At 35.8% G+C, this 13,732-nt stretch overlaps 1 protein-coding gene across 1 annotated transcript in view; it reads left to right on the top strand.

The window, feature by feature from the left end:
• Positions 1 to 13,732, top strand: part of LOC106868781 (hillarin) — a 124,037-nt gene that overhangs the window by 87,605 nt on the left and 22,700 nt on the right. The window contains exons 4-5 of the mRNA XM_014914199.3: positions 11,907 to 12,125; positions 12,773 to 13,009. Of these exons, the coding sequence (XP_014769685.1) occupies positions 11,907 to 12,125; positions 12,773 to 13,009 (456 nt within the window). The remainder of the gene's footprint in view (positions 1 to 11,906; positions 12,126 to 12,772; positions 13,010 to 13,732) is intronic.

Raw genomic sequence — 13,732 nt, 5'->3', positions numbered from 1 at the left:
GTAACCTTCTCATCAGGGAAAGCATGGGAATCATCTTAAACGTAAGACATTATGACCGACTATACTTGGTCATAATGTCTTACGTTTAATCCTTTGAAACATATGTAGGAATAAAGTATGCAATTATAACATGCGTTTTCTCTATTCCTTAAATTTATATATATATATATATATATATATATATATATATATATATATATATATATATACAGACAACTGGCTTCTTTCAGTTTCGGTCTACCAGTTCCACTCAATGTTTTAGTTGGCACAAGGCTATAGTAGAAGACACTTTGCCTGCGGGACTGAACCTTGAACCATGTTGTTGGGAAGCAAGCCATATGATAGGTTTCTTTCTGTTCCTCTCTATCATATCTATTCTCAAGATTTTAGTCAACCTGTGACTATAGTAGATGATATTTTCCCAAGATGCCATGCTGTGGGATTGAACATGAACCAATGCAATTGGGAAGCAAACTCCCTAAATACACAGCTATGCCTGCACCTACTTATAATTTTTAATATAAAATTTTCACTGTTCTTGGTTCTGTTTATGGCATGAGCTATCAGCTGAGTATATAGGCAATTGATGTAGCAGATATTTTAAATTTTGTCTTCGGTAAATCTAACTGACAAAGACTAACCAGATTTATAATAACAAACATTCTGGAAAGTCCAAAACCCGAGCACTAGGTTATCCGTTTTCTCTGCCATTCTCCTAGAGGTAATGTGTGTATATATATATATATATATATATATATAGCATCATCAACATAATTTTACATCTGCTTTCCATGCTGGCATGGAATCCATTTCAACCCAAGTCATTTCTTATTGAGAACCATTGCTCCCATAGACTGGGCTAGGTTTCTATGGCTAAATATTCTTTCTGGCACCAACCATTTCCTGAAGTCTAATGGATGTATTTTGTTATAGCACCAATGCTAGAGAAGTTGACAAGTCCTCGGTGAGATTGAAATAAAGAAATCATTTAGCCTTACATTTTTTCTACTCATTTGTCATTCACTTCTTGGTGTGCGCTGGGTGTATTGTTTCAGGCACCAACACCAAGGAGGTTACCAGGTCCTTGGTAAGACTGGTTTGTACTTCTGCTTGCTCACCAAATCACTCAAGAGGATATGCAGAAGGAAGGGCTTTTCATTTTAGCACCAGCTTATGCAAGAAGGTACCTTGTAATCTCTAAGTGTAGAGAATACTCAGTAAACTGAGATGTGTATTTTTGCTCAAGTAATGTAATCACGGAGGGGAACAGCAAATGACCAGAATAGGTTGATAAAAGGAGCAAGAGTATGATGGTAGAGACAGAGTTATTGAAGTGGTGATGAGAGGAGAGTGATGGGTAATGGCAGAGGTAGACATAAGAGTAGGTGACTAGGCGATGGGTGATAATAGAAATGATCCAGAGGTGAAAGAGAGTGATGGATGGCAGTACAGAAAGAGTGAAATAGAATGTATTGAGTACAAATGGTTCAATGTTGTCTCTTATATAGAGCTCTTGAGTGATGAGGATGATCCTGTGCAATTTCTCATACATAGGCTTAGTGAGAGAGGGTTGGTAGTGTGATGAGGATGGAAGTAGAGCTACCAGTCAATGTTTTCTCTAATGGTTTTGCTGTGTGTGTGCACAGAAATTTGAATTGTGTTCAAATTTTTTTTATCTTTTTATGCAAAGTATGTGAAATTCATTTGAGAAATCATTCCTTCAATTAAAACTATCTGATTTCATTTCAAAACATTGTGTGTGCACCTTTCCTAGTTGTAAAATACGTGTGAACACACAAGCATGCGACTTAGATGGAACACTGGTTACAGTGTCCTAACAGCAAACAACTGGTGCAAGTAGTTTATTCCATGCTTCAACAATTCTGAGCATGAAAAATGTTTCCCTAAGTCATGGGTGCTGTGCTGATTTTTTTGATTTTATAAGCAGTTCCTGCCTCGAGATATTTTTGTGAACAAAATATATTGACAGTTTACAGCAGTATTTACTGTAAAGATTTGCTTTCATTATTTTCATTATAACTGAAAGGGCTTTATGCAGAACTTGCTTCCAGTTACAGCGGTTCTACTCCCTTGTCTGTGCACTGGCTAAGAAACCATACCAAAGTTGGAAATTATGATTAGAATCAAATGTCCTGCTTTGCTAATGACCAAATGATGCAGAAACTTACAAAAAAACAGCCTAGATTAGTCAACAGATCCACTTCTATTTTATTGCAAGACAACGCCAGACCACACATTGCAAAAATGACATTGATGAAACTACAGGAGTTGGAGTTGGAAGTTCTCCATCATCCACCATACTCACATGATCTTGCCCCCACATGACTACCACTTCTTCCAGAATTTGGATAACTTTTTGATAGGAAATAAATTTAATTCCGCCAATGCTGTAAAACAGGCCTTCCAAGGTTTTATTGACTCTAGATTGCCAGGCTTTTACAGTTCCAGGCTGGACAAGTTACCGCTGAAATGGCAAAAGTGTATTGACAATATGGGTGCATACTTTGATGAATAAAACTATTCCTTGTATTTATAAAACATTAGCCAACTTTTTTTTCTTTTCTACAAATTCATACTTGACGACCTAATATCTATCTATCTATCTATCTATCTATCTATATATATATATATATATATATATATATATATATATATATATATATATATATATATATATATATATATATATATATATATATATATATATATATATATATAATAATAATAATAATAATAATAATAATAAAGAGTATGGAGACTTGTACATCCACAAAATTTATTTTTTAGTTATATACAGCATATTATAATATGCTGTATATAACTAAAAAATAAATTTTGTGGATGTACAAGTCTCCATACTTTTTATTATTATTAAAATTAATATATACTCCAGACAATTTTTTTTCCATCCAACGAAGCATACACGGAATTATCCATTGGAAGAATTCACAGAGCATCTAACAACTAATTGTAGTCACAGATGTTAGATACTGATCATTGTGGTTTTCCTTTAACCAGAACTTAACTGAAAGCTAATACGGTATTTGCCTGGATAATATATCCCTCCAAACACTGTTATCCACCCATGCCAGCATGGAAGGCAGACGTTAAATGACGACGATGACGATGATGATGATATAGATATATAAATGTAAGATCCAAGGATCGAGGTGTAGCTTGGATTTTATCTACTCCATTCTTTTTAACTCTTCGATATATATATATATATATATATATATATATATGAGAGATGTAGACAGATAGATAGATATCCATACATATATACAACCCATGGAGCATGGAAAAACAGCTGTTAAATTATGATGATGGTGATGATGGCATTGTCTTTGTCATCATGTCATCATTATTGTTATCATTTAATCTGGATTTTGTTTTTTTAATTTTAACATGTGCTGAATGTGTGTGCACGTGCACGAACACACACACACACACACACACACACACACACTCCCCTAACCCATATGATCTTCAAAAATTAGAATGCTAAATGTTCCTGCTACAACTCATGACATGTATGTATGTATGTATTACATATGTATATATATATATATATATATATATATACAAACTCAAGCATACACACACACATATGTGTAAATAAGTATATATGTGTGTGTATGTGTACATGTATTTGTATGAAGGTATGTGTGTGTATGTGTGTGTACATACAACACACACATGCTTGTGTAGTTCTGTAAGTGAATATACATATAACTTACATACACTTATCACACACACACAAACACTCACATGCACACACACACACACACACACACATTACAATTACCAGAATTACACAAGAATTTATTTTCCTCTAATATAATAGGATAATTATCTTTGATAATTAACCCTATATAAATTGGTTAATTATAGATAAGCATTGTAACATCTTCCCCCACCACTCTTGCTGTTCTTTCTTCAATTTCACTATCATTAGTACCATCACAACCATTATCATCACCACCAACACTATCACCATCATTACTATCACTAACATCACCACAGCCACCATAACTACTGCAGCCACTGCTACCTCTACTACCACCCCTACTGCCACCTTTACTAATATTAATCTTTACCACTCCCAGCTCCACAGCCACATAATCACTCCACCACCCTTGTTTTCTCTTCTATCTCCGTCACCCCTCCCCATTGCTTACTCATTACCATTGGCACTTCTTCACTACCACCACCCCTTTCATCAACACTGTCATAGTGATCATCTATATGGTTACTAAACCTGCTAGAAAGAGCAACCACATTTTCCTCAAATCGTACCACATGTGCATGTACGGAAGCATGCGTACAAGCATACATGCATACATACATCATATATATGCACATACGTACATACGTACATACATACATACATACATACATACATACATACATACATACATACATACATACATACATACATACATACATACATACATACATACATACATACATACATACAGACAGACAGACAGACAAATAAATATATATGAATATAGATAGAGAGGAAAAGAGAGGGAGATTCCAACCATACTGCTATTTAAAAAAAAAATTAATATGCCCATGGAGGGAATCTGATCATCATGGGTTTGTTCAATTCAGGTTGACTCAGGGTTAAACAACATCTAACCATTAAGGGGTTTACATGATAATGAGATGTAATATCCATGCTTCTTGTAAAAGCATCAGGCTTATATAAAGGAACTGTTTCCATAGAATTAACTTAGCCTATTTCTTTCTGTATATTCAACAATCATTCATTCACTATTTATTTACCAGGGTACTTTTCTCTCCAACTGGAAGAACCCCTCTTTCAATTCCACCCAGCATTATTTATTTGGCCTTTTGTTTTAAGGATTTTGCTTTACCTGCCCTGCTAGTCCTGCAGGTTGGTAAGAGGTGCTTTTTTACCCTTTTACTGTGGAAATCAGACATAACCAGTCAAAATTATCCTTAACTGCAGAAAGCAGTTTTATATACTAATCTAACATTTTTTGAGGAATGTCATGTTTGACACTATTTTCTATTGAGATTTGTCAAGTTTATAGAGATAACGTGACTTTTAGTAAATACCAGTTCTATTTTCTTGTTAGATATTTAACATCATTATTGAAATAATCATGAAATTTAATTTTGCACTTAAAGGGCTAAAATCTACAAAGATTTCCTTCGAAATTTTATTTTAATTTATGTTTCAAACACCACAAATACCACCTTAATAATGACTAAGATTAAAGTGACAAGCTAGCAGAATCATAAGCCCTCCAGGCAAGATGCTTAGCGACATTTTGTCCATCTCTATGTTCTGAATTCAAACTCCGCTGAGATAGATTTTATCTTTCATCCTTTCAGGGTCAATAAAATATGTATCAGTTGATCACTGGGGTCAGTGTAATTGACTTATTCCTCCCCCAAAGTTGCTGGTCTCGTGCCAAAATTTGAAACCAATAATGACTAAAACGTTTTACTGACTTCATTATTTTCAAAATTAATTGAAAGAAAGCGAGTGTATTTCAACATATGGGAACAAATGATATGCAATAGTGTGTAGTACTCAGGTCAGAAAAGAGTAAAAGAGGAAAAAGAAAGCAGCAATAAGGAAAGACTACAATGATAATTAAAAGTGTATTTGTAATGCACAGAAATAAAGTAAAATTCAAAGCTGGAATTTGACTGAACGCAGAGAACTACAACAAACACCACAAGGCATCTGGTTTGAAATTCTTACAGACCTAACAATCCATTGATCTGGGTTGACACTCTTTTGAACAACCTCAGAAGGGATAAAAGGCAAAGTTGACATCAACAGGATTTGATCTTAGAATGCAAAGGAGTCAGACAAATAAAATGAAGCATTCAGTTCAATATTCTTTTCTACTCTAGGGACAAGGTCCGAAATTTTGGAGGAGGAAGCAAGTCAATTAGATTGACACCAATATGCAACTGATACTTAATTTATCCCCCCCCCCCCCCCGAAAGGATGAAAGGCAAAGACGACCTCGCATTCAGTTCAATATTCTAACGACCCTGCCAACTGACACCTGTATTCAAGCACAGCCATGCCTAGGAGCGGGCATGGCCATGTGGTTAAGAAGTTTGCTTCCCAACTATGTGGTTTCAAGTTCAGACATACTATGTAGTACCTTGAAAAAGTGTCTTCTACTGTAGCACAGGGCTAACCAAAACCTAGTGGGTGGGTCTAGTAGAAAGAAACTGAAAGATGACCTCCCTCTTATATATATATATATATATATATATATATATATATATATATATATACTTTAATCTTATACATGTTTCAGTCATTTGACTGCAGCCATGCTAGTGCATCACCTTGAAGAATTTTTAGTGAAATGAATCAACCCTAGTAATTTTTTTAAGCCTTGCACTTATTCTATCAGACTCTTCTGCTAAATTACTAAGTTATGAGGATGTATACACACCAACATCAGTTGTCAAGCAATGGTGGGGGACAGACACACACACATATATACAACAGACTTCTTTCAGTTTTCATCTACCAAGTCCACTCACAAGGCTCTGCTCAACCCAAGGCTATTGTAGAAAACACTTGCCCAAAGTGTCATGCAGTGGGATGGAACCTGGAACCATGTGGTTAGGAAGCAAGCTTCTCACCACACAGCCATACCTGTACTTATGTCTTAGTACATAGTCATACCTGCATCTATATATATACTAGCAGTATAACCCGACCTTGTCCGGGTGTGACTTATTATGCCATCTACGATAAGTCTTGCTAGCTGAAAATCAACTAAAAAAGAAAGCCTTACAACGAAAAAAAACCTTATGATGTAAATATGTTCATAATTCAAAAGACGATGAAATTAATAGGGAAAGTCTGAAGGCTGTTTTGCGTAAAATTATTAAGCGTACGTAAATTGCATCCGTGTAATTGGCTATAGAAATGCTTGTGCAAAACAACTTTTTGTGCTACCCTGATTATACATAGCAGGGTAATCCCTTTTAGCAGGAGCTAGGACGGCAATTTCTGATGAAACAATTGCTGGCGATCTGTTGCTACACAGTTTTGCCAGAATTCTATCAGATTGGGCAGAAGATGTTGATGCACCATTTTGCATTATGTTCAAAATAGCTTCTGGAATGTGGTGCATTACTGCAGTCTGTTGCTGTCATTTTAAACCGGTTGCTGTCTTTCCCCAGCAAACTCTCTTCTTTGGAGGCATAATCTATGTATATATTAAACAGAACAACAAAAGTTATAATAGATGGCAGTGTCGGTACTTTTCACATACCTGTAATTTTTCAGATTAACACCCGCACAATTACCCAACCCTAATCTTAAACCTAATCCTAACACTAACCCTAAACCCTAACCCTGACCCTAAAAACCGTAACCGTAACATTAATCCTAAACCCTAACCCTGACCCTAAAACCTTAACCCTAACACCCAGTGAAAATCGTGGTAAATTTACAAAACATTGACGAACATGAGTTATATTTTACTGAATGATTGTGTACTTGCACGTGTATGCTTTTGAGAGAGCGAGAGAGGAAGAGGTAGAGAGGGGGAGAGAAAGGAATAGGGGTAGTTAAAAGTTTTCTTATGACTGCTTCTCTTCACTGCCTATTACTTCATTAGAAATCTAAGGATGCACATAAGCACATAATAGAGAAAAATGAAACAGATATGGACTTGCTCCGAAACACCACCAAGTGGGGAACGCTTCTCAAAAATAACCTGCAGTTGTTTCCTTCAAAATTCCTACATGCTTGAAATGTACATACATCAAGGTACATTTGTACAAAATTTCATGAAAAAATATTCATTTTCCTGAAAGTTAAGAGGAATTTAAGTGGAATTTTCGAATATTGTACCCCACCCACTTCCAAAACACTTTCACCGAAAATTTTTGTATATTTGGAATCTACATAATAAATAATATATGCATAGAAAATTTCATAAATAAATATTCATTTTTATGAAAGTTATGACCTTCCAAAGTTGGGGGATACAACTCTGTAGTTATGCCATCAATGTTTTGTAAATATACCACGATGTGAATGATTGTGTTTACTTGCACATGTATACGTTTGAGAGAGCAAGAGAGGAAGAGGGGGAGAAATGAATAGAGATTGAGAGCAATGTGTATGTTGTTGTCACAGGTCATGTATGTGTGGTTATGTGTGTTTTTACGTATCTATGTTATGAAAAATAGGTAAAAAATACTGAGATGAAAGTTTAATCTATGACGTTGTATGTATCACTTTCTCTCTCTCTCCCTCTCCCTCTTTTACTTTTACTCTCTATATTTTTATGTTGAGCGCGTGTGTAAGAATGGCGTTCCAGGTAGCAGGGATGAAATATAAAAGTTGCTAGAAACAACAGCCAAATCTCCCTTAAATCACACAAAGTAAACGGAATTTAAAAAATCTAATTACTGCACTGGAAAGCTCAGATCGAGAAAATTCCATTGATGTAAAAAATTTTACGAAAAAGTGGAAAATGTGGATTTCTATAAACATTCAAAAAGGCTTCACACAAACACACAATTTCAGATTTATATATTAAGATATGTACCGTATTTGCCGGTGTATTAACTGCAGTTTTTTTCCAACAGGAAAATCCAGGAAAAGAGGGGTGCAGTTTATACATGGGTACAAGGAAAAGTCGGTCTAAAACCCAAACATTATTTCATGTAATTATCGAAGATTCATGTGGTACTGGCTCCCCTTACAATTCTTGCCATTAAAACTAGTAAAAAAAACTGTTTAAATATTCTTATTTCAGTGTCATCATCCATTTTGTCTGCCATACACTCTTATAACATTACACATTTCAAGCCAACATGCACCAGTATCGTCTCAATCACAGCTTTTGCTTCAATGGTGCTGCACAGAATATGACATCTTGTGGGAAGACAACGCCATCTCTCTTGACTTTTCTGACTCCAGCAATGACAAGGATGAACTGGCATATGCAGATGATCAACTCTGCAAGGTCTTCAATGGGTCATTTGATAACAAAGTGTTCTTAGGCATTGAGTGAAGTCTCTACCCATTAGGGTCAGTCCTTTTTAGGACCACACATTTTCAAGAAAGAATATAAAGATCACAATATGAATAAATCATATAAGCAAATGTAATAAAAAGATGTTTTTTTATTAGGTCTTGCATTTAAAACCTGGAGTCTATCTTCTTCCATTAATAATTATGAATATCAATGATTGCAGTCAGAAATGTTTGTCAAGTATGAAATCATCATGATATTGAAGTTTGTATTCATCCCACATTTCTTCCTTTTCATCAGCCCCAGTTAATTCCTGGTCCCCCCCACCACCACCACTACCATCACCGTCAGGGACCGAAAATCGGGGGAGGGGGTTATACACGGGTGCGGCTTATACACCGGCAAATACTGTATATGTATACACACTTTATTAATAAAGCAGCAAAGACATCATAAAAACTTACTCAGAGTTTTTCTTTTGCAAAATGTAGGTCATAAGTGCAAAGGACATGTTGGCAGAAGATTGCTATCATATGACTTCCTGAGTTTAAAACTGCTGTCACTAAACAGGCTTTTTATGCACTCAATCTATCATCTTGAGTTCATGACAAAGAGTGGCTGTTTTCTTTGTTGTTGTGTGTAACAAATACAGTACAGCAACCAAGTGGTTAGACATTGTGGGACCTGACCAATTTATATTCAATATGGTAATGGAGGTGGGGATGAAAATGATTGGGTAGTGTAGTGAAAGGGGGAGGGGGAAGCAACAAGACCGACAACATTGATGATGGTGGTGGTGGTGGTGTTGGTGGAGGGAGTAGAAGAGGAGAATTGTGTAGGGAGGAGTAGAGAATTAACATGTCTTTTAACAAAATATAAAATTAAACAGAACACCACATTCATGTTTATCAAATATCTATGAAATATCTATGAAGTCTTGCAGAAAAAAAAATAATAATAATAGTGTTTATAACTCTGTTAATTTTTGGGTATTGTCGGAAGTCCTTGAAAATCAACTATGGCATGGCATATTCCCTGGAAATGTTAGCTTCACTCTGCAGGTAGAAGTATAGCAGTTATATGACTTACTGAAAGTTGAGCTACTATTAATAAAGACTTCACTGAGGATACAAATGGGCAGTGAATTTGCTATGTCTTCAGAACACCAGATAAGATGTCTTGTGATATTTGTTCTGGTTTCTTATGCTTTAATTTCAAATCCCCTCTAGGTAAACTTGCCTTTCATTTTTTTCATGATCGATAAAGTAACAATCAAATATTGGGGTCTCTCTCTCTCTCTCTCTTTCTCTCTCTCTCTTTCTCTCTCTCTCTCTTTCTCTCTCTCTCTTTCTCTCTCTCTCTTTCTCTCTCTCTCTCTTTCTCTCTCTCTCTCTTTCTCTCTCTCTCTTTCTCTCTTTCTCTCTCTCTCTCACACCCACACACACTTTCTACTTTGTTCCTTCAAGGAAATGGTTAAAGTAAGAGGTGATGTGATGTGTATGAGTTTCTTGGGGAGAGTATGATTGGTTGTGAGAAGGGCTCAGAGTTTCGATTACATGTATAGACACACTTATATTTGCATCATTATAAAATTGTCACTGGTGGGATTTGAACACAGGATGTATTGAAACATTACTTGGGATTTGAACACAGGATGTATAGGAACAATACCTGAATATTTTATCTGAATTTTTACCTATTCTGTCATTCACCTGTTTTGTTTTTTTTAATTAAATTTCAAACTTGAAGAAATGGTAAAAACTCAGTACATTTACTACTTTGTTTTAACTAGATACCAAGACATTCTATTCTAGAAGGATGAGAGAAAAGTAAAGGTTTTGTTGTGTTGTTCGTTCCTTTCCCAAAAGAATTTGCAGTGTAAAGGATATGAAATTAAATTACATGCAACCTGAAGCATGCAATAGTTATCACCACCAATTAATATCTAAAATAATGACTTAATGATCCTGTTTTGTTTTCCCTTACCATGCCAGTCATCACTAACATGCAAGTAATTAAAGTTTCAAACATGTTTATGTTGTTGCGGTCATCTTGTTTCCTAGAAATGTCTTTGTGATTAGTAGGAAGGGGATAAGTTTTATCTTAAATTAACGTTGATGGAGAGGTAGACAAGTTGAGGCTGGGAGCAACAGAGGCAGTGGCGGTGGCGGCGGTAATGATGGCGCTATTGGTCATAGTGATGTTGATCATGGTTGTCTTGGTGGTGACTATGGCAACAGTAGTGGTAGTTATGCTGTTGACAGTATTGGTGGTGGAAGGAGTAATGATGATGATGCTTAATTCAGGAACTTAGGCGTGGCTGTATGGGTAAGAAGTTTGCTTTCCAACCGTATGATCTTGGGTTCAGTCTTCTACTGTAGCTAGCCCCAGGCCAACCAAAGCTTCATGAGTAGATTTGGTAGATGGAAACTGAATGAAACCCATCATGCTGACGTGTGTGTGTATGTGTATGCATGTATGCATAGCTATGTGTGTTTGTCATTGTCTTTGTCTTTGTCCCCCACCACCACTTGATAGCTAGTGTTAGTTTGTTTATGTCTTGTGGTTCGACAAAAGAGTCTAATAGAGTAAGTGCTAGGCTTAAAAAATAAGTACTGGGGTCAATTCATTATTCAACTAATCCCTTCAAGGTAATGCCCCTAGCATGGCTGCAGTCCATTGACTGAAACAAGTAAAAGATAGGAAGAAAAACCAAATATTTTAATACCAATGGGCAACAGAAAATAATTCTTAAACAGAAGAAGCAGGAATCAGTGTATATCATTTATTTTCTTTCCCTCTTTTGTTTTCTCTATTTTTACATTGCATTTTTGTTTGTTTTCTATTTCTTCATATTTTTGTTTTCTTCTTTTGCAGATCCGCAAACGAGAAGAATTATTTGATCTTCAAAAGAAATTGGAACAACAACTACAGAAAGAAGAAGATGAACTCCTGAAATCATTCCAAGAACAAGGAAAACAGGAACATGAGAAACTGTCTCAACAAATCGAGGAGGAATGGGAAACTAAGCTGCATGAATTGACCAAAAAATACACTTCTAAAAGCAAGAACAAAATAGAAGATGGTGAAATAAAGGTCAGTTTCTAGCTAACCAAACACTGTCTTTAAGATAAGCTTTTTATCAAATAAATGTGGTGGTGGTAGTGGGGGAGGAGCAGGGTGGTAGGTATCAGCAGTGTTGTGAAATTTTCTAGATACAGCTATATGCTGTGTAGAGTCATTCATTCAGCTTATAGGAAAGTGGTTATACACCATTAGGTGTACACCTGCTTTCCTATATTAAATTCTAAATAACAACGTAACGCAGAACTCCAAACTATCAACACAACAATATTTATTTATGGTGAAAATAGGCAGCAGTTATTTGTGAAGCTCTGATGCTGACATGTTAGAGAGCTCCGCTGTTGGACGTCTGCCATCGTCGCCGGTCGGTGAGAAAAGAGAAAGAATCAGGGCGCCAAACTTGGATATTGATGACTACGCATGCGCACGAGACAAGGCGTTACTACAAGCTCATCCATGTATGGTTTTACATGTGTGTGTGCATGGTACCTTGTAAAGGATAATTGTACACACCTATAAAAGAATTACCTTTGTAAGATTTGAACTTTGAACATCAATGTTATCAACTAAATACTGCAAGGCTCTTTGTCCAACTTGCTCCTGTTTCCTTTTAACACTAGTTATTTCATGATTGACAAATCTTTAATGCTATTTCACAGGCAATGACTATTCAGTTTGAAAACCAGAAGAAAAATCTGGCAAAAACAATGACTTTAAAACGAGAGAGGAAGAAGCAGAATTTGACAATACGACTACGAGAGATTGCACAGGAGCAAACATCTACAATGGTGAAGAGGCAGAGTGCTCAAATGTTGAAACTTTTCTCAGAAATGAAGAATGAGCTGTGTACAGAACTTAAAAATGAGTTGCTCGAGGAGAAAACAGAGAAATCAAATGTAAGTAAATTATATTCATGCAAGTTAGACTGCATCACATCTACACTACAGAGTGTAATTCGCCATGTCACTTAATGTGGACAAACAAATGTTATTGATCAAGATCTTTCTACATCCTACTGAAAATTTTCTAAGTCAAAATCACAATCTTGTAATGAGTGAGCAGAAAATACCTAAAATTGTGTTTGTTTATTCAACTGCTTATAGTGTCTTTACTTTCATTTCTGTCTTTCTATACTCAACTTGTTGCTTTCTATCCCATCTAACTTGTTGCTTTCTATCCCATCTTTTACCCTTTTCTGAGAAGTTGTAGAGCATCTAAGCTCTGTGTATGACAGGTATGACTGACCTTTTTTGAGAAGTGGACTATTAAAAAAAAAATTCAAAAGTTAATTTTTTTTTAGGCATGCCATTCAGAAAGTCCTGCAGGTCACAGTTTGCCCATGATAAGATCATCATTGTCATCATTGTATCTATAAATGAAATGATCTTTGGGTTTGATCTTGAGTCCACTCAAGTCACTACTGACCATTAGGTTCTCTTAATTTGGGCTGTCAATGAACATCTATCATAGTTCGCTGACCATCTGGTACAGAACCATTAATCTGTCACTGACTTATGTGGTACATTTCAATCATCACAGACTATGTGGTATGGCACACTTATTTTGGGGTCTGGAGGAAGGGACAATGCTCTTGACAAATTTGTGGTTCCTCTGAGACC

The sequence above is a fragment of the Octopus bimaculoides genome, chromosome 8 (assembly GCF_046866305.1).
Source record: "Octopus bimaculoides isolate indiv1 chromosome 8, ASM4686630v1, whole genome shotgun sequence".
In the NCBI taxonomy this organism is placed as follows: domain Eukaryota; kingdom Metazoa; phylum Mollusca; class Cephalopoda; order Octopoda; family Octopodidae; genus Octopus; species Octopus bimaculoides.
The sequence above is the reverse complement of the archived record's forward strand: the minus strand, read 5'-3'. Positions and strand labels throughout refer to the sequence as shown.